This window comes from Convolutriloba macropyga, chromosome 7, assembly GCF_964194025.1.
Source record: "Convolutriloba macropyga chromosome 7, txConMacr16.3, whole genome shotgun sequence".
NCBI classification, from domain to species: domain Eukaryota; kingdom Metazoa; phylum Xenacoelomorpha; order Acoela; family Convolutidae; genus Convolutriloba; species Convolutriloba macropyga.
The window spans coordinates 11,360,106-11,381,749 of NC_134474.1; the positions used below are offsets into that span (position 1 = coordinate 11,360,106).

At 34.9% G+C, this 21,644-nt stretch overlaps 1 protein-coding gene across 3 annotated transcripts in view; it reads right to left on the reverse strand.

Moving 5' to 3' along the window:
• The window catches only part of LOC142342601 (dynein beta chain, ciliary-like), a 300,993-nt gene that overhangs the window by 278,909 nt on the left and 440 nt on the right, over positions 1 to 21,644 (reverse strand). For all 3 annotated transcript variants that reach the window (XM_075393992.1, XM_075393990.1, XM_075393991.1), the window contains exon 2: positions 9,313 to 9,425. In XM_075393992.1, the coding sequence (XP_075250107.1) occupies positions 9,313 to 9,425 (113 nt within the window). The remainder of the gene's footprint in view (positions 1 to 9,312; positions 9,426 to 21,644) is intronic.

Below are 21,644 nucleotides of genomic sequence, written 5' to 3' on the forward strand. Positions count from 1 at the left end.
TATACTGACTCTGTTCATTTTGAATTGCTTTGCCGAGCAAATGACGTTCAAAATCAATTTTAGCAGAATGAGAGAAGAGAGAAACTAGCCGAGAGAACTCAAAAAGATTTCACGCAAAATGTTGAAAAAGCGGCAAAATGAGGTAAAGCAAAACATTTTTTCGTTCGACGAAGTGAAAAAATATGGCAGGACAAGTCCTGAGGTACAATTCAAAGAAATTTCATTGACTAAACAGAAAGAACTAGACCTAGAAGGGACTATGAATTAATTGAGAAAATAATTTTAAAAAAAAAATCAGATAAAAAATAAGAAAAAAACAGAAAATCAATGTCATAATGCAGCATGTGAACACAAAAAACCACTAGCGAGAAATGAAAATTTAACTCAAACAAAAAACTAGGCTAAGAATGGCTGTGAATGGATTTGGAAAACCATTTAGAAAAAAATCCGACTCGAAAATTTGAAAAAACAGCAAAAATCAGCGTGAAATTGCCGCATGTGAACAAAAAACCACTACCGAGAAACCCAATTTTTGTTCAAACACCGTTTTCTCACTCTAGTTTAAAATTAGAGGGGAAAAAATTCACGCCGCAAAACCAATCGCTTTTTCATTCCATTTCCTGTTTCGGCGTGACCAAAATCACTACTCCAATTTGACCTCAAAAATCATGAAAATGTGTGAACAGATCTTAAAAAAAAGACAGCGCTCCAATACAATTCAAATTCTTTGAATTGTAAAAAAAATAGGAGCGCTATAATAGCCGGCTGAGAAGATGAGGACGGCTATTAATAAAAGTTGGCAAAAAAAGAGTTGAAAATGGCAATGGTGGCTAAAATATAGCCAGCATGAACCTGCTTCGGCGTCAAAGATATCAACTATAATTTTCAGCTTATAGGGACGACTAAATTGCAGTAAACATGGCAAAGTCTGCTTCAAATTATTTACTATCCCGTCTCAGACGCCAAATAGTTAACAATATGAATCCCCACATGGGACCGAAAGCGTTAACCGATCACTGAGTGATAATACAATGCTAAATTTTCAAAAAAAAAAATTAAAGTTGAAAAAGCAAAATTGGGCTTAGCTACGAAAAACAAAGGTAAGCATACTACAGCTACTCTAACGAAAAACGTTTGAAAAATGTCCATTGATACATAGTCCAACTAAAATGGGCAGTTTCGCATTTAATAATAATGCTTCAGAAAGCTGCTGAATCATTGCCGAAATTAAAAATTAAAGACAAAAAAATCACAGCAAGCACATCAAAAACCACTACATCAGTCTATGCTTTTGTATGTAAAATTAACGAGTGACTTTTTTTAGTTACAGGGGGCTTACATGAATGAACATTACTTCAATGAAAAATATCTTAAAAACTAATTGAGCAACTGTTTCCTTTTGAGTTCGCTCAAATAAAAAAAACCTGATTAAATTCTAACACACAAGAATAAAATGCTAATAGGGAAGAGGTAGTGCAAAGTTAGGAATATATTGATCTTTTCTCTTTGTGTCCCCCCAGTACATTATTATCCCCCACTTACACAGCACGTGTCATTATATGGTAAATCATTATGTAAAAATATTGCACGTACTTCTGGTGGAGGCAAATAACATGCACCCACTAAGCTGATGGGCACAACCGGAGAAGATCCAATATATCGTTATGTAAAAAACTTGTTATTTAAATTTGGTATACTAAATTTGTTATTTAAAGAACTTCATCTCAGACAATTAAACTCGAATTCGTTCAATGACATCTTGCGCATCAATTACTCTTGGGTCCTTCAAAAAATCTTTCCAAATGTTCTTTCCAAAAATTATTTTTTCAAGGAGGCTCTTGATGTTGTTTAAATCTGATATCCGATGGCAGACTATTATATATTGGAATGGCTAGTGCAGCAAAAGAATCAGTCAACAATTTACTGATCCCTCTTTTATCAAACGTAACTTTCTTTGACCTGTCATGTTGTTTTATTCTATTGGTAGCGATTAGAGATTAATTTTTAAATGCTTGAAGATCGTTGCTGAGTAGGCAAAAAACTAATTTCTGCAACAAACTTTTAGGAGAAAAGAAACGGGAGATTTTGTTACGAAGTTTGAGATCTGCACGATTTTTGCAACCACGCCAAATTGAAGCCGAGCAATGTACGTGACTTATTACAACTACCATTGACAACTGGCTGCTTTTTCGTCTCTAGTTGCAATTCCTCGTGGACTTCGAAGCGGCCCACCTGTTCACGCTTGACTAAAATAGTCTTTTCCGCCGGTAAGCTTAAACTCAAAACTCGCAAGCCGTTCAGTGAAGTATCTTTATCACTCCTTCATCAAACATTAGTTTGCTATAATTACGCCAAGATCAAAAACTGCGCGACCTATAAGTGCGCTAAGGTACTTCACACACTTATTATTAAACAGATGTATTTGATCAGTAACAGTTATAAAGCATCTTGTGGGAGCATGCTGTCTGTGTCATATCAGATTAACAACTTGAAGCACTACAAAGGCAAACAGAGAATCAGTAAAAACTCCACAGCTATTCCTGGGTTATCTGTTAACCCCCACACGAGAAAAATGTACAAGGCCTACTAAAGAACAAATTAGCGCTTCGAAACCGCAACAGAATTGTCATCTGGCACGACGTCATCGACACTAGCATCACTCCCCACAAAAGCAACTGGTTGCCCGTCCAAAATCGCAATCTCACCCAAGCCCACGAACAACTTGTTGAAACTCTGAAGATCATCATTAAGTCAAATCAAGGAACGAACGATATCTCCTCAACGCTACCAAAAACAGGTATATTGATACTCAAAGTCACGAAAAATCACATACCCCGAGGAAACTAGAAGGCCGTCCGACTTCTCGACGAAATATCAGAAGTTCATACCGAGTCTTCCACCGATCAGCGTCTAGTCAACAATGCTATCATGATCAGCAACAACCTGAGAAAACTCAAGAACAGGCGAAGATCAAAGAAAACCAAACAAAAAACAAAAAGATCGCATGAAGAAGAGAGGCGCCTATCGGAGGTTGCTGAGCAGGAACAGGAACTGCAGTTGTCGTAAAATCCATTTTCAGATCTTTGAAGAGCTGCCGGTGCATCCGGTGGCACTTAGCTTAGTGACGCGGAATCGCGGACTGGGCCAGCTGTTTAGAGAAGCTTGTATTTGGAACTTTTGTATACTCTCCAACACTTTCTTTCTTGCTTTCCTGCTTTTACCGCCCTCTCCTTAAACTGTTCGCTTGGTCAGTGAACCCGGTGACGCTGAATCGCGAAACAAGTGAACGTTTTGGTGAGACCATGAATATGCCCGCCAGCCCAGTACCTGCAAATCTGTTCCGGCAAAATAAGCAACAGAGAAGCAGTTTTTAACTATCGGATGTGGTGACACTATGCACATGAAGAAAGACTGTTTCGGGATCTCTGAGATAGCAATATTCGGACAAACGGAAATCAGCTAAAACAGATTGACCTTCCGCAAAGAATGTCTTTGAAACAACCAAAAAGAGAAGTTCTTTATAAAATTGCGAGTTCGAAAGATGAAACCTCAACTACCCGCAACTACTGCAAAAACGACTACTTCACCAACGCCAAAGACTATTCCCAACAGCAAACCAAAGTCAAACTACACATAAGAAGCATACGATGGAATAAGCGGAGTTCACGGTATCCAGGAGTTAAACGCGGACCGTGCCAGAACGTCTTGAACACATGGAAGAATTGCCAGAACTGTTTGATTTCCTGGGTATCAACTGTTCTATAACTGATCTCAAGAGAAATGGAAATTACGACGAGAACAAAATTTGCATTCTCGTTGTGAAAGTAGCAAAAGAGCGCCAAAAACGACTGATACTGCTCTTCGCACGGAAATATAAAGACAAAATGCACCCCAGTAAAGAACAATCCTGAGGAATACATTTTCGAGAACAATGCATTGAGAATCAGGAGGCAACTAATCGGAAGATGTGTTGAAGCAAGCTCCCTACGAATACAAACTCCAACAAAAACAAGTCAGCAACTGGATAAAAATCGACTGGAAAACTCTAATCGCAATTGAGTAAAACAATATAGAAGTCAGATATAAAACCCTGTCCTTCAACGTCCGCAGCATAGTAGAAAAAAACAGAGGCTTTAAATTCGCAAACGAAATAGCCAAAAACGATATTGTACGCTTGAGCGAAATACAGCGTACAACAGACATCCCGATGAAGCCCTGCACTTAACTGATTTTACCATTCACAAAAAGGACCGAGTAACTAAATGCAACAACGCCAAACACGGTGGAGTACTGGTAGCAAAACGTGCGTTTGAACAAAATTTAATTGCCAGGGACAGTAGAATAGAATGTGTTGTAGTCGAAACAGCTACGCACTCTGAAAATCTTGAAATCTGCTGCATGTACAACGCATCTGAAAACAGTAGGAACCGAATACCCCTAGAAGGGTTCCAACCTCTTCTGCAACAACTAAAAACTATAGCTTCAAACGACAAGGGTAAAACTCCTAATTTTAACAGGTGATATAAACTTCAAACATGCACACTGGGCCAGTCTCTTTTCTGAGGATGAAAACGAGGCTTCTCTTTTAGAACTTGACTTACTGAAATTGACACAAATACTAGCATGCACAACTCACACAAACATGGACGTTTTTCTCACTCTAAACCCTGACTCCGTAGACCATTGTTTTAGTGATACTTATTTTGAAATTGCCTACTCGCTAAATGGCAAAAAATGCTCGGACCATCACTCATATCAAACCGTCGTCTCTGCCTACATATCCAAAAAGATTCGATCATCCAAAGTCCTCTACGCTTACAACAGAACAGACTGGGATGCACTCATCAAATAGGTCAACGCAAATCAATTCAAACAATTTACAATTCAAACCACACAGCGTAAACGTTTTGGTTAAAAAATGGTACCCCTGGTTAAGAGGTTTAATTGACGAAAAATAACCCGAGTCAGCAGGCATCGCTCAACACTGCCACCCTGGATAAGTTCATCGACTTCTTAACAGCTAAAAATACTGGGCATCTTGAAAAGAAGTTACAAAAGGTGAAAACTCTCTTCTTGTCAAAAAATCACTCCAAAAAGGCCGGGCCTTTCCTGATGAAAAGTACCTAGAAAATGAAACGAGGAAAGTTCACAAGGAGACAGCAAGCAACAACTTTGGGAAAAGCGAACTATTTTACAAATTTTTTGTCAGCTTCTTCAGCAACAAAGATTCAGAACAGCACAGTACACAACGTCAGTTATTAACATTCACCTTATCGAATAAATCAAGTTTGCCCTATCAAGAATTGGTATTACGAAGTCATGTAACCGCGACAATATTGGTAAAACTGTCGTTAAAACTGTCACAGCTTATCCAAGCCTTTATGGCTGGTATTACGAAGTATTATGGCCCCGACAATATTGGTAAAATTGTCTTTAAAAATGTCACAGATTCCGCGCCTTTACGGCTCATCTTCCAGACAAGTTACCCCTATTTACAAAGAAAATGATACAGCACTACTTTTCATCTGACCCATTTCAATTTTGCCCAATCAGTTTTTTAGACGGTTTTATTTAATCACCTCTAACCAGTTAACGAAAAACAGCTCACAGGCAAAATGGTTGTCCTCGAATAAGATCAGCTGTACTCCAGCTCCTGAAATACCCAATAGAAATTTGACTCAAAATGGATAATGGAAAAAGAACATAATCAACCAACGTCGGTCGAAGTGCTCTCAAACGACCAGCGAGCAGTTGGGTTCGTTGGTAGCTAGCCACGGTTTAGTAAGGTTAGCTTTAGTTTAATTAGAGAAGCGTGGGGTAAGCGGGTGGGGGTTGCTGAGGGGGGGGGGCAGGGGCAACGGTAAGGGCATCTGGCTGCACGGGGCCCTTACGGCCTTAACGATGTGCAGGGGTGGGGGACAGAAGTAATGGGGCTGATGCCGGGGGGGGGGGGGGTTAAGGGGGTCAAACTCTAAGAACCGCCTTTCAGACCAAGAGTATAAGTCTCCCAAAACAGTTTCTGTGAATCACATACTTGGAGACTAGTGAGCTGAAAGGCTCTAAGAGCACTTACTACGCGCTGGTCGCTACCTCTTTATCTCGTTTTTGAGAACAAAAAGTCAATTGGGTCAGACGAAAAATAGGGTGAGCAAAAAATCGCATAAAAAGAGGTACATGTCTAAAATAATTGTTCCAAACTTAGTCTGAGAGCAATTAAAAACATTAATGCACTTTACATCCATTTCCGCAAGTTTTGATTAAAAAAACCACCACATTACACTCTTGACAAAACTTCGGTGCTTCGGCGTTGGCGGAACTACAAATAACTGGCAAGCAACCTCAGTGGAAGAGAACAGCGTGTCAAAGACAGAAATGCCAAGTCGCAGCCGTTGCCGTTCACAAGTGGTGTCCTACCGGGATACATCCTACGACCCCTCTTTTACTTGGTTTAAGTGAGCGACCTGCCTAAATTGGTGGAGGAAAATTTGTTCTCAACGACATCAGACAATCAGATTCGTTACCCGACAGAATCAAAGAATGGGGTCTGGACAACCTCATGTCTGTTAACAAAGACGAAAGAAAGATTCTATGATTCGAACAAATGACAAGCCAAAAAGACCTCGCAGTAACAAGCTAAAAAAACCTTTCCTGAACTGACAATTGTGCAAGAAGAGTGAACAAAGCATTGAGAGCTTTCTTTTTCCTAAAGCGAAACTGATCAAAACGTCTACAATTTGGACAGAACTAAACGGATAAGTCGGTTATATTGTACCTGTCCTGACCAATGCATCACAGGCCTGGTACCGAAAGAAAACAAATGAAGGCACTAGATCACGGACAGAAAAAGGCGGCTCGCTGAAAATGAGAGTCAGAAACAGTACAAAGAAAGCCTGGTGGAACGAAAGCTGCTTCCCATCTCCATGTACATGGAACTACATGATGCTCTTTTCCTGCTAGCTATAATTGGAGGCAATTAATATTCAATCGAAGACGATCTACCAAAAAAGTCGATATGGAACTCAAGACCTGGAATTTGAAGTCCCAAAACATCGACTCAAGAAAAGAGAAACTGGTATCGACTCGAGTAGCTCAGCTCAGCACCATCTTGCGGCGACAAAACACAAATGGACTGAACAAACAGACAATTACGAAAGTGTACACCAAATTCTTCAAGAGAAGCTACAAAATGGATTCCTGAGACTGGAGGTTTTTATGTTCGTGGGGCTCATGCAACCCGCTTAAGAACGTTGTGCCACTTTAAAACTGAAGGGTCAACAATCCCTGAATGGAAACCTGAAAACTGACCTATTAGTACAATTAATTCTGCTATTTTTTCTTTGTCGACATTCACAATGCCAATTGTTAACCTCTTAATGCCGCTGAATACTATACACTGTTTTGTTTGTTCCGTTCTTCATCTTTTGTTTGTTCATCAATGTTGGATGTGAAAAGAAATGTGTCGTCTGCATATAGCTGAAAATCTAGAAGATATGAAGATTTGCAATTACCATGAGCTTTAATAATTCATGACCAAAAATGATTAACAATGATTGGATTCTCGTTTGAGTGTTTCTTTATTTCAAAAATCTTGCATGAAGTTCCATGTCTTTTTCACACTTCAACTAAAAAACTGGAATGTTGTTTTTCTTTTTGAGAAAGAAGATCGTTTTTAGTTTCATCATCGCTAATTTCATCATTGGCATTCGATTCCGCCTTTTTTCAAACAAAGCTGCATATTTTTTCTTTTAAGCTTCAAATCTACTGGAAAACTGTCGAAGAAAGAAAAATGCCTTTCAAATTACACGTCAAAGACTTTGTCAACTCGTATAGGTCAGACACCAGGAAATTTAGCCTAATGGCATTAGTCTTTAGGTGTCACATGGTGCCGAATTTTCGCTAACATTTGCCGTAACAACTCGAAGAGCGAGCTTGGTAATGAAGTCTCAAGATTATTTGAAGCTAGGATCACAGCAACTATCCATGTCTAAGTTCAACGGGCAATCAACGTGATGTCCAGTACTAAAAACCCATTTTCCTTTTAGTGGATTACAGGTTGCATATTCGTTCAGTCAAAGTCCTGGGAAAGATTCAATACCATTTGGCAACTATATTCTTAATTATTGTTCTTCAGTAGTTATTGTAGGTCAATCATCTGTGGCCAATAATTATTATTATTATTATTATGGCTTTGTGACAATTTCACGGGGAGTATAAGTCCCGGATTTATAACATCGAATTTGCACGACAGTTCCGGCACAGGCACAAAAAGATCCAACTACAGAAATTATTCTCAGCCCAGTTTTCATTGAAAAATTTCCACATCAATTCTAGAAGTCTTCCTTTCAAATTAATGTTGTCAAAGAAGTTAATTTTCCTTTGGAGGATGTTCACCCGAAATCCAGTTCTATACCAAAAATTGAGTCTCTGAGCTTCGTATCGAATCTCTGGCAGTTTAACCCTAGATCTTCTTCCGGCCCATTGAATAACATAATAGTTGCGCAAGTCGACATCGTACTTTCCTGACACTATGCTGCTAAAAAGTAGAAGATCTTTTAGGACTTTAAAGTAGAGTGGTGGCAGTATATTGCTTTGAACAATAGCTTCTTTGTAACAATTTCTGTTTGTCATCCATTTCATGACCTTTTTATTAAACCGCTCTACAATTTGATACTCGTTTCGCTTTAGCTCCCAGCATTCAGATGCAAACATTAATGTCGGGCTTATAATAGCTCTATATAAGTGAACCTTAGTTTTCATAGAAATTTGGCAGCTTGTGTTCCTTCGAATGAGATAAAACGCCTTCATTGCTTTCGCTATTCGATTCCGCACATTTTCTATCCAATTTAGGGTGTCGACTATAGTTAGCCCAAGATCTTTAACGACCCTCTTCTCTTGGATCAAATTATTTTCTAGAGAGATTACAACCTCCTCGACACGACTCCCGAAAGCAAATTGTGTAAAAGAGCACTTTTTGTAATTGAAAAGGAGGCAGTTTTGGACACTCCAATTGTGGAGATTGTTTAGGTCAACTTGCAGCTTGTCTAGACTGTCATTTTTGGAACAATGGATTAGTTTTAAATCATCTGCAAACAAGAGTGCCAGAGACGAAAAGACATTTGGCAGGTCATTAATGTAGATCAGGAAAAGGATAGGTCCCAGTACAGAGCCTTGGGGAACTAATAATTGTAACTAATGTCTTTGTTCGAAAAGGTGAATATTTTCATGAGAAAGCCAACTAGTTCGTAAGCCTACTAGTTCTAAGATACAGAAAGTCAACAAATAAAAATGAGAAAAGCAATTGTGTGAACTTGCCTTTAACCATATCTTTGGGAAGCGAGTCATTGCAGTTGAACTTTTCTCCTGTACCTCGGCTGATGTAAACTGTCTTTTGAGCTGCATTTAGCAAATAAGCAACCACGTTGTACCTGAAAAAAAGTTAAGTAACCTGCTTTAACCCTTACTAATGTAACCAAAGCGTAATAGAGTACTATGTTCATTGACACAAATGAATGTCCGTTCCTTAGAAGTCTATTTTTTTCTCTTGACAAATAAGAAAAATTAAGGCAGACTTATCAATGCTGTTTGTTCTCCTATGCTACTTAAATTCTTCCCATGAGCCACTAGCTGCAGAATTTCTTTGTTAACCTGCCTAAAACAGCAACTTCAATACGAATAGAATTTCTACTCTTTAGCGCTGTGATGAAAAAAATCAAATGAAATGTTTCCAATGTCCAGTTCAATTGTTTTTACTTTCATAGCTTTCATTTGGATATAATTAATCAAGGGCAAAACATTCTACTGACACTGTTCCAAATCCAAATGCTAAAATAAGAAGGGGTATCAAGAACGCTTTCGGAAGCTGGTTCTTTTTCATGGCGCTTTTCAAATTAATTCCTGCTATTTTTCAGATTCCTATTCTAGGAGCCGCATGAAAGCACAGAATTTAAATAAACAACACCACTTTCATGTCAAGCCTACCCTCCCGCACAACAACGCAAAGAGTATTATCTACATCAGTTACATGATTAGTACCACGACAGCCTCTGAGACATAACTGCGCCGTAGGAGTGGGAAATTAGAGGTGGGAAAAATCATAATAAAAAGTCCCAATTCTGTACAGCAGGAAAAAACGAATTTGCTAGAAAAAAGAGGAATATTGCTGCTCAATGATTATTTATTTATTTACAGATTTACGATAATTTTTGATGAGGGAAGTTTACTAAGACACAGGACCCATGCACAGGATTTTTGGGTCTTTCCCATTATAGCCCGCCCAGCTTAAAGGTCAGATAACCTATACCCCATCGTAGTAATTATACCAAGATGGGGGACTATATTTTCATGGGGGGCTATAAAGGGAAAGACCCGGATTTTTAATGCACATATGGATTGCCATTCACTGGTTGCAATGAAAATCCTATGTACTGTGCCTTGAATCACATTTTTCTTATGTTTTAACGGTGAACAACTACAGACATTGTCAATATCGGTCATTTTTGATACCAATGTCAGCTAATTTTTCCAACATTGTTCACGTTTTTGTTCAGATCTAGGAATGCCAGGTCTCTACTACCGATGGGTGTCTCAAGAATGAAATCTTAGTTTTTTGGAAAGCGAATTTGCTTGCTCAACGTAATATAGAGGGTTCCTTTTGACCGCTCACACTTTGTCATCCACATAATTCTTGAATATTTTCAATTCCTGTGTTCTCTTGTAATTTTTTCAGCACAATAGGAACAGATCCATACAATTTCTTGCATCTTCTTATAGTCCGTGTCAGCGATACCTTGGAACTTTGCATGAAACCAGTTTTTGCATGATTCGCACTCGAATACTTTCACCGGAATGTAACGCGTTGGTTACAATCATTGCACACTACCTTAATGTCAGTTTTGTTCTCCCTTCCCTCGTTTGGTTTCTGCTAGGATTTTTCAAAAGATTTCATCCACAAAATTGACAAAATTACTGCCAGCAAAGAACCCATTGCTAAACAATCCGATTGAGCGTACCATTTTTACTACACTAAAAATGAATTTTCCTAGGCTCAAATGGCTCTTCATAGCTGACCTCAAAATCTCAGGAACCTCATCAATGAAGTACAGTTCTTAAAGCGCAATTTCTATTACCTCCTCAATTAGCACATTGATGTACAAGCTTTTAACATAGTGAGATACTATTGCCACATCTTCCTCCAATTTGGTTACGTCTAAAGCGGCTCTGGCATATTTTGAGTTAGTCTCAAAAAATGCACCTGGTAACATCTGGAGAAAGGGAAACAGAAATCTATTGAGTTTCTTGTAACTGCTACCGGGCATTCACAGAACAGGCCGAATCGGCGTACCGTATTTACGTACTTTAGCAAGTCCATAAAGCCTGGCTGGTAGGCGATCCAGTTGTCCTGATCCTGTGATAATTCTTTTCACTTATATTTCCTTGTTTCATTATTTGATTTAAACTATTATTTATCAGTTTCTCCGTTTTTAATGTTGGATTGTCACTTTTTCCATTACGAGCCTCAAAGGATTTCATTTAGTTTGTGCAAGTCTGTTGTCTCTTTCATAACACAAAAGCCACAACTTTTATTGATTGGTACAATTAGTAGCTTTTGGTCTGTCCAAAAATCGTTAACTTTTCTAAGCCCTCTATCCATTAGTTATTCACGCACCTTCCCGGTGAACCATTTTACCAACGATTCGATTTCAAACAAATTTTCACAATCAGTGATGTTCTGCCTTAACTCACAAACTATACTGTCTACACACACAAAGAAATGCATTTCATTAAACTTGTCCCTGATTGGATGCTTTGGACCTAAAGATAATGGATGATATTGGATTAATGATATTGGATGCTTTTGACCTCTTAGAAATTTAAAGTGGCAGGAGGAGATAGTCAGTTCTGATCCACCCTCTGCCGAACATGTTACCTTGAGTTTGCACATTAACCATTGTGCCAAATGATACCCGATTTTGCAGTTACAATTTGTTATAATGGTATTTATGTAAGAGTGTAATTTTTGAAAGGAAAAGTTACAGCAAAGCGCTCCGTGAATGAACAACATCTACAAAACAATTAAGAGAATCAACAAAAATGAGCTTGAACCGATGTTTTTATTCTTTACAGAGGAAATATCACTCAAACTTTTGCAAGTAGACTGAAAAAATGGTGTGTTATTGACAACGAAAAACTTATGAACTTGCTTGTCCAAACTAAAATCAATTTTTGAAAAAAACTTGAAATGGCATTTGTTATACAGTGTTACTTTGATGCATCCAACTCTATCTATGTTGTCCAAACTAGTCGACATGATACCACTAGAATTTTGGAACATCAAAACAAAGATTCCTATTTGCAAAAACACATCACTGCACGTTGTGATACAGCCCATATTAGTTAATGGGACACTTTTGATGCATGATGCATGTCACAGGGTAGAAAAACTAATTAAAATTGAAGCGATCCTAATCAAAAAGATAGAACCGCAACTAAAACGCGCAACAAGTACTCCGGCGGGAATTGACATTGAAGTATTAGTTCAAATGCAAGACAAATTGACATTTGAAATTCCAAAATAATTCTGTTGCATGTTATATGGAAATTTTGTCGGCCCAAGTATTTGAGGATAACAGCAGATAGGAACGAAAGTAAAACTGCTTTTCACGGATTGAAAACAAAATACCCGGGAATTTCAAAAACTCCGGGATTAAGATTTTAATTTTTTGGTGTTTCAAATGAAAATAAATTTGTGGTAAATGTGACCTTAACGGTAATAACTTCAAAAATACTAATTTCGTAGAATTCTACAGATGTAGTCAAGGACAAACATATATATATATATATATATATATATATATATATTTATATATATATATATATAAATATATATGTATATATATATATATGCTTTTTAATTATTTTCCTTGGGTTGTGAATAAGTTTTAAAAAACCTGTTGTTAATTGCAATGAACGGAAACGTTGGTTTGTTTAAATCAAATTTATTTTCAATTGAGAATTCTTAGTGGGATGTAAATTTTATAATTAAAAGCTAATTTTCTTGAACCTGGATTTTTAAAGTTGGTTGTTCCTGACGTCTATCTTTATCCTCATCAATTGCCGTTGATTCAGGAGTAAATTTTCCTATTTTAACATATTACCTTGAGTTCGTGCATTAATCATTTTTCCAAATGATACCTGATTTTGCAGTTACAATTTTTTATTATCGTATTTATGTAAGAGTGTGGTTTTGGAAAGAAAAAGTTACAGCAAAACGCTCCGAGAATAAGCAACATCTCAAAACAATTAATAGACTCAACAAAAATGAGCTTGAACCGATGTTTTTATTCTTTACAGAGAAAATATTACTCAAACTTTTGCAAGTAGACTGAAAAAATAGTGTGATATTGACAACGAAAAAATTATGAACATGCTTGTCCAACCTAAATTCCTTTTCTGAAAAAAACTTGAAATGACATTCGTTATACGGTGTTACTTTGATGCATCCAACTCTATCTATGTTTTCCAAACTAGCCGACATGGTACCACTAGAGTTTTGGAACATCAAAACAAAGATTCCAATTGGCAAAAACACATCACTGCACGTTGTGTTACAGCCCATATTAGTTAATGGGACGTCACAGGGTAGAAAAAACTAATTAAAATTGAAGCGATCTACATCAAAAAGATAGAACCGCAACTCAAAAGCGCAACAAGTACTCCGGCGGGAAATGACATTGAAGTATTAGTTCAAATGCAAGACAAATTGACATTTGAAATTCCAAGATAATTCTGGTGCATGTTATATGGAGATTTTGTCAGCCCAAACATTTGAGGATAACAGCAAAAATGAACGAAAGTATAACTGCTTTTCACGGATTGAAAACGAAACACCCGGGAAATTCAAAAACTCCGGGATTAAGATTTTAATTTTTTGGTGTTTCAAATGAAAATAAATTTGTGGTAAATGTGACTTTAACGGTAATAACTTCAAAAATACTAATTTCGTAGAATTCTACAGATGTAGTCAAGGACACACACATATATATATATATATATATATATATATATATATATATATGTATATATATATATATATATATATATATATATGCTTTTTAATTATTTTCTTTGGGTTGTGAATAAGTTTTAAAAAATCTGATGTTAATCGCAATGAACGAAAACGTTGGTTTATTTAAATCAAATTTATTTTCAATTGAGAATTCTTATTGGGATGCAAATTTTATAATTAAAATCAAATTTTCTTGAACCTGAATTTTTAAAGTTGGCTGTTCCTGACGTCTATCTTTATCCTCATCAATTTCCGTTGGTTCAGGAGTAAATTTTCCTCTTGCATCATGTTACTTTGAGTTTGTGCATTAACCATTGTTCCAAATGATACCTGATTTTGCAGTTACAATTTGTTATAATGGTACTTATGTAAGAGTGTAATTTTTGAAAGAAGAAATTACAGCAAAGCGCTCCGTGAATGAACAACATCTCAAAACAATTAAGAGACTCAACAAAAATGAACTTGAACCGATGTTTTTATTCTTTACAGAGGAAATATCACTCAAACTTTTGCAGGAAGACTGAAAAAATAGTGTGATATTGACAACGAAAAAATTATGAACATGCTTGTCCATCCTAAACTCCTTTTTTGAAAAAAATTTGAAATGGCAGTTGTTATACATTGTTACTTTGATGCATCCAACTCTATCTATGTTGTCCAAACTATCCGACATGATACCACTAGAATTTTGGAACTTAAAAACAAAGTTCCTATTTGCAAAAACACATCACTGCACGTTGTGATACAGCCCATATTAGTAAATTGGACATTTTTTGATGCATGTCACAGGGTAGAAAAACTAATTACAAATGAAGCGATCTACATCAAAAAGATAGAACCGCAACTCAAATGCGCAACAAGTAATCCGGCGGGAAATGACATTGAAGTATTAGTTCAAATGCAAGACAAATTGACATTTGAAATTCCAAGATAATTCTGGTGCATGTTATATGGAGATTTTGTCGGCCCAAATATTTGAGGATAACAGCGAATAGGAACGATAGTAAAACTGCTTTTCACGGATTGAAAACGAAACACCCGGGAAATTCAAAAACTCCGGGATTAAGATTTTAATTTTTTGGTGTTTCAAATGAAAATAAACTTGTGGTAAATGTGACTTTAACGGTAATAACTTCAAAAATACTAATTTCGTAGAATTCTACAGATGTAGTCAAGGACACACACATATATATATATATATATATATATATATATATATATATACATATATATATATATATATATATATATATGTATATATATATATATATATATATATATATATATATATATATATATGCTTTTTAATTATTTTCTTTGGGTTGTGAATAAGTTTTAAAAAATCTGATGTTAATCGCAATGAACGAAAACGTTGGTTTATTTAAATCAAATTTATTTTCAATTGAGAATTCTTATTGGGATGCAAATTTTATAATTAAAATCAAATTTTCTTGAACCTGGATTTTTAAAGTTGGTTGTTCCTGACGTCTATCTTTATCCCTATCAATTGCCGTTGGTTCAGGAGTAAATTTTCCCCTTGCAACATGTTACCTTGAGTTTGTGCATTAACCATTGTTCCAAATGATACCTGATTTTGAAGTTACAATTTGTTATAATGGAATTTATGCAGGAGTTTATTTTTTAAAGAAAAAGTTACAGCAAAGCGTTCCGAGGATAAACAACATCTCAAAACAATTAAGAGACTCAACAAAAATGAATTGAACCGATGTTTTTATTCTTTACAGAGGAAATATCACTCAAACTTTTGCAAGTAGACTGAAAAAATAGTGTGATATTGACAACGAAAAAATTATGAACCTGCTTGTCCAACCTAAAATACTTTTTTGAAAAAAACTTGAAATGGCATTTGTTATACAGTGTTACTTTGATGTATCCAACTCTATCTATGTTGTCCAAACTAGCCGACATGATACAACTAGAATTTTGGAACACAAAAACAAAGTTCCCATTTGCAAAAACACATCACTGCACGTTGTGATACAGCCCAAATTAGTTAATGGGACATTTTTGATGCATGTCACAGGGTAGAAAAACTAATTACAATTGAAGCGATCTACATTAAAAAAGGTAGAACCGGAACTAAAACGCGCAACAAGTACTCCGGCGGGAATTGACATTGAAGTATTAGTTCAAATGCGAGACAAATTGACATTTGAAATTACAAAATAATTCTGGTGCATGTTATATGGAAATTTTGTCGGCCCAAATATTTGAGGATAACAGCAGATAGGAACGAGATTAAAACTGCTTTTCACGGATTGAAAACAAAATACCCGGGAATTTCAAAAACTCCGGGATTAATATTTTAAGTTTTTGATGTTTCAATTGAAAATGTGACTTTAACGGTAATAACTTCAAAATACTAATTTCGTAGAATTCTACAGATGTAGTCAAGGAAAAATATATATAAATATATATATATATATATATATATATATATATATGCTTTTTAATTATTTTTTTGGGTTGTGAATAAGTTTTAAAAAGCCTGATGTTAATCGCAACGAATGAAAACGTTGGTTTATTTAATCAAATTTATTTTCAATTGAGAATTTTTAGAGGGATTCAAATTTTATAATTAAAAGCAATTTTTCTGGAACCTGGATTTTAAAGTTGGTTGTTCCTGACGTCTATCTTTATCCTCATCAATTGACGTTGATTCAGGAGTAAATTTTTCCCTTGCAACATGTTTCCTTGAGTTTGTGCATTAACCATTGTTCCAAATGATACCTGATTTTGCAGTTACAATTTGTTATAATGGTTTTTATGTAAGAGTTTAATTTTTTAAAGAAAAAGTTACAGAAAAGCGTTCCGAGTATTTACAACATCTCAAAACAATTAAGAGACTCAACAAAAATGAGCTTGAACCGATGTTTTTATTCCTTACAGAGGAAATATCACTCAAACTTTTGCAAGTAGACTGAAAAAATGGTGTGTTATTGACAACGAAAAACTTATGAACTTGCTTGTCCAAACTAAAATCAATTTTTGAAAAAAAACTTGAAATGGCATTTGTTATACAGTGTTACTTTGATGCATCCAACTCTATCTATGTTTTCCAAACTAGCCGACATGATACCACTAGAATTTTGGTACATCAAAACAAAGATTCCTATTTGCAAAAACACATCAATGCACGTTGTGATACAGCCCATATTAGTTAATGGGACATTTTTGATGCATGTCACAGGGTAGAAAAACTAATTACAATTGAAGCGATCTACATCAAAAAGATAGAACCGCAACTAAAATGCGCAACAAGTACTCCGGCGGGAATTGACATTGAAGTATTAGTTCAAATGCAAGACAAATTGACATTCGAAATTCCAAGATAATTTTGGTGCATGTTATATGGAAATTTTGTCGAACCAAATACTTGAGGATAACAGCAGATAGGAACGAGATTAAAACTGCTTTTCACGGATTGAAAACAAAATACCCGGGAATTTCAAAAACTCCGGGATTAAGATTTTAATTTTTTGATGTTTCAAATGAAAATAAGACTTTAACGGTAATAACTTCAAAAACATTAATTTCGTAGAATTCTACAGATGTAGTCAAGGACAAATATATATATATATATATATATATATATATATATATATATGCTTTTTAATTATTTTCTTCGGGTTGTGAATAAGTTTTATAAAACCTGATGTTAATCGCAACGAATGAAAACGTTGGTTTATTTAATCAAATTTATTTTCATTGGAGAATTTTTAGTGGGATTCAAATTTTATAATTAAAAGCAATTTTTCTGGAACCTGGATTTTAAAGTTGGTTGTTCCTGACGTCTATCTTTATCCTCATCAATTGTCGTTAATTCAGGAGTAAATTTTCCCCTTGCAACATGTTACCTTGAGTTTGTGCATTAACCATTGTTCCAAATGATACCTGATTTTCCAGTTACAATTTGTTATAATGGTTTTTATGTAAGAGTTTAATTTTTTAAAGAAAAAGTTACAGAAAAGCGTTCCGAGTATAAACAACATCTCAAAACAATTAAGAGACTCAATAAAAATGAGCTTGAACCGATGTTTTTATTCTTTACAGAGGAAATATTACTCAAACTTTTGCAAGTAGACTGAAAAAATAGTGTGATATTGACAACGAAAAAATTATGAACCTGCTTGTCTAAACTAAAATCAATTTTTGAAAAAAATTGAAATGGCAATTGTTATACAGTGTTACTTTGATGCATGCAACTCTATCTATGTTCTCCAAACTAGCCGACATGGTACCACTAGAGTTTTGGAACATCAAAACAAACATTCCTATTCGCAGAGACACATCACTGCACGTTGTGATACAGCCCATATTAGTTAATGGGACAATTTTGATGCATGTCACAGGGTAGAAAAACTAATTACAATTGAAGCGATCTAAATCAAAAAGATAGAACCGCAACTAAAACGCGCAACAAGTACTCCGGCGGGAATTGACATTGAAGTATTAGTTCAAATGCAAGACAAATTGACATATATAATTCCAAGATAATTCTGGTGCATGTTATATAGAAATTTTGTCGGCCCAAATATTTTTGAGGATATCAGCAGATAGGAAAGAGATTAAAACTGTTTTTCACGGATTGAAAACAAAATAACCGGGAATTTCAAAAACTCCGGGATTAAGATTTTAATTCTTTGATGTTTCAGATGAAAATGTGACTTTAACGGTAATAACTTCAAAAGTACTGATTTCGTAGAATTCTACAAATGTAGTCAAGGACCAAAATATACATATATATATATATATATATATATATATATATATATGTGTGTGTGCTTTTTAATTTTTTTCTTTGGGTTGTGAATAAGTTTTAAAAAGCTGATGTTAATCGTAATGACCGAAAACGTTGGTTTATTTAATTCAAATTTTTTTTCAATTGAGAATTCTTAGTGGGATGCAAACTTTTTATTGAAAAGCAAATTTTCTTGAACATGGACTTTTAAAGTTGGTTGTTCCTGACGTCTATCTTTATCCTAATAAATGCCGTTGATTCAGGAGTAAATTTTCCCCTTGCAACATGTTACCTTGAGTTTGTGCATTAACCATTGTTCCAAATGATACCTGATTTTTGCAGTTACAATTTGTTATAATGTTATTTATGTAAGAGTTTAATTTTTTAAAGAAAAAGTTACAGCAAAGCGTTCCGAGGATAAACAACATCTCAAAACATTTAGGAGACTCCACAAAAATGAGCTTGAACCGATGTTTTTATTCTTTACAGAGGAAATATCACTCAAACTTTTGCAAGTAGACTGAAAAAATAGTGTGATATTGACAACGAAAAATTTATGATCCTGCTTGTCCAAATTAAAATCAATTTTTGAAAAAAACTTGAAATGGCATTTGTTATACAGTGTTACTTTGATGCATCCAACTTTATCTATGTTTTCCAAACTAGCCGACATGGTACCACTAGAGTTTTGGAACATCAAAACAAAGATTCCTATTGGCAAAAACACATCACTGCACGTTGTGTTACAGCCCATATTAGTTAATGGGACATTTTTGATGCATGTCACAGGGTAGAAAAACTAATTAAAATTGAAGCGATCCTAATCAAAAAGATAGAACCGCAACTAAAACGCGCAACAAGTACTCCGGCGGGAATTGACATTGAAGTATTAGTTCAAATGCAAGACAAATTGACATTTGAAATTCCAAAAAAAACTGGTGCATGTTATATGGAAATTTTGTCGGCCCAAATATTTGAGGATAACAGCAGATAGGAACGAGATTAAAACTGTTTTTTACGGATTGAAAACAAAATACCCGGGAATTTCAAAAACTCCGGGATTAAGATTTTAATTTTTTGATGTTTCAAATGAAAATGTGACTTTAACGGTAATAACTTCAAAAATACTAATTTCGTAGAATTCTACAAATGTAGTCAAGGACAAATATATACATATATATATATATATATATATATATATATATATATATATATATATATATATATATATGCTTTTTAATTTTTTTCTTTGGGTTGTGAATAAGTTTTAAAAAATCTGATGTTAATCGTATTGAACGAAAACGTTGATTTATTTAATTCAAATTTATTTTCAATTGAGAATTATTAGTGGGATGCAAACTTTTTAATGAAAAGCAAATTTTCTTGAACATGGACTTTCAAAGTTGGTTGTTCCTGACGTCTATCTTTATCTTAATCCATTGCCGTTGATTCAGGAGTAAATTTTCCCCTTGCAACATGTTACCTTGAGTTTGTGCATTAACCATTGTTCCAAATGATACCTAATTTTGCAGTTACAATTTGTTATAATGGTATTTATGTAAGAGATTAATTTTTTAAAGAAAAATTTACAGCAAAGCGTTCCGAGGATAAACAACATCTCAAAACAATTAGGAGACTCCACAAAAATGAGCTTGAACCGATGTTTTTATTCTTTACAGAGGAAATATCACTCAAACTTTTGCAAGTAGACTGAAAAAATAGTGTGATATTGACAACGAAAAAATTATGATCCTGCTTGTCCAAATTGAAATTAATTTTTGAAAAAAACCTGAAATGGCATTTGTTATACAGTGTTACTTTGATGCATCCAACTTTATCTATGTTTTCCAAACTAGCCGACATGGTACCACTAGAGTTTTGGAACATCAAAACAAAGATTCCTATTGGCAAAAACACATCACTGCACGTTGTGTTACAGCCCATATTAGTTAATGGGACATTTTTGATGCATGTCACAGGGTAGAAAAAACTAATTACAATTGAAGCGATCCTAATCAAAAAGATGGAACCGCAACTAAAACGCGCAACAAGCAATCCGGCGGGAAATGACATTGAAGTATTAGTTCAAATGCAAGACAAATTGACATTTGAAATTCCAAGATAATTCTGGTGCATGTTATATGGAAATTTTGTCGGCCCAAATATTTGAGGATAACAGCAGATAGGAACGAGATTAAATGTGTTTTTTTACGGATTGAAAACAAAATACCCGGGAATTTCAAAAACTCCGGGATTAAGATTTTAATTTTTTGATGTTTCAAATGAAAATGTGACCTTAACGGTAATAACTTCAAAAATACTAATTTCGTAGAATTCTTCAAATGTAGTCAAGGACAAATATATACATATATATATATATATATATATATATATATATATATATATATATATGCTTTTTAATTTTTTTTCTTTGGGTTGTGAATAAGTTTTAAAAAATCTGATGTTAATCGTATTGAACGAAAACGTTGATTTATTTAATTCAAATTTATTTTCAATTGAGAATTATTAGTGGGATGCAAACTTTTTAATGAAAAGCAAATTTTCTTGAACATGGACTTTCAAAGTTGGTTGTTCCTGACGTCTATCTTTATCTTAATCCATTGCCGTTGATTCAGGAGTAAATTTTCCCCTTGCAACATGTTACCTTGAGTTTGTGCATTAACAATTGTTCCAAATGATACCTAATTTTGCAGTTACAATTTGTTATAATGGTATTTATGTAAGAGATTAATTTTTTAAAGAAAAATTTACAGCAAAGCGTTCCGAGGATAAACAACATCTCAAAACAATTAGGAG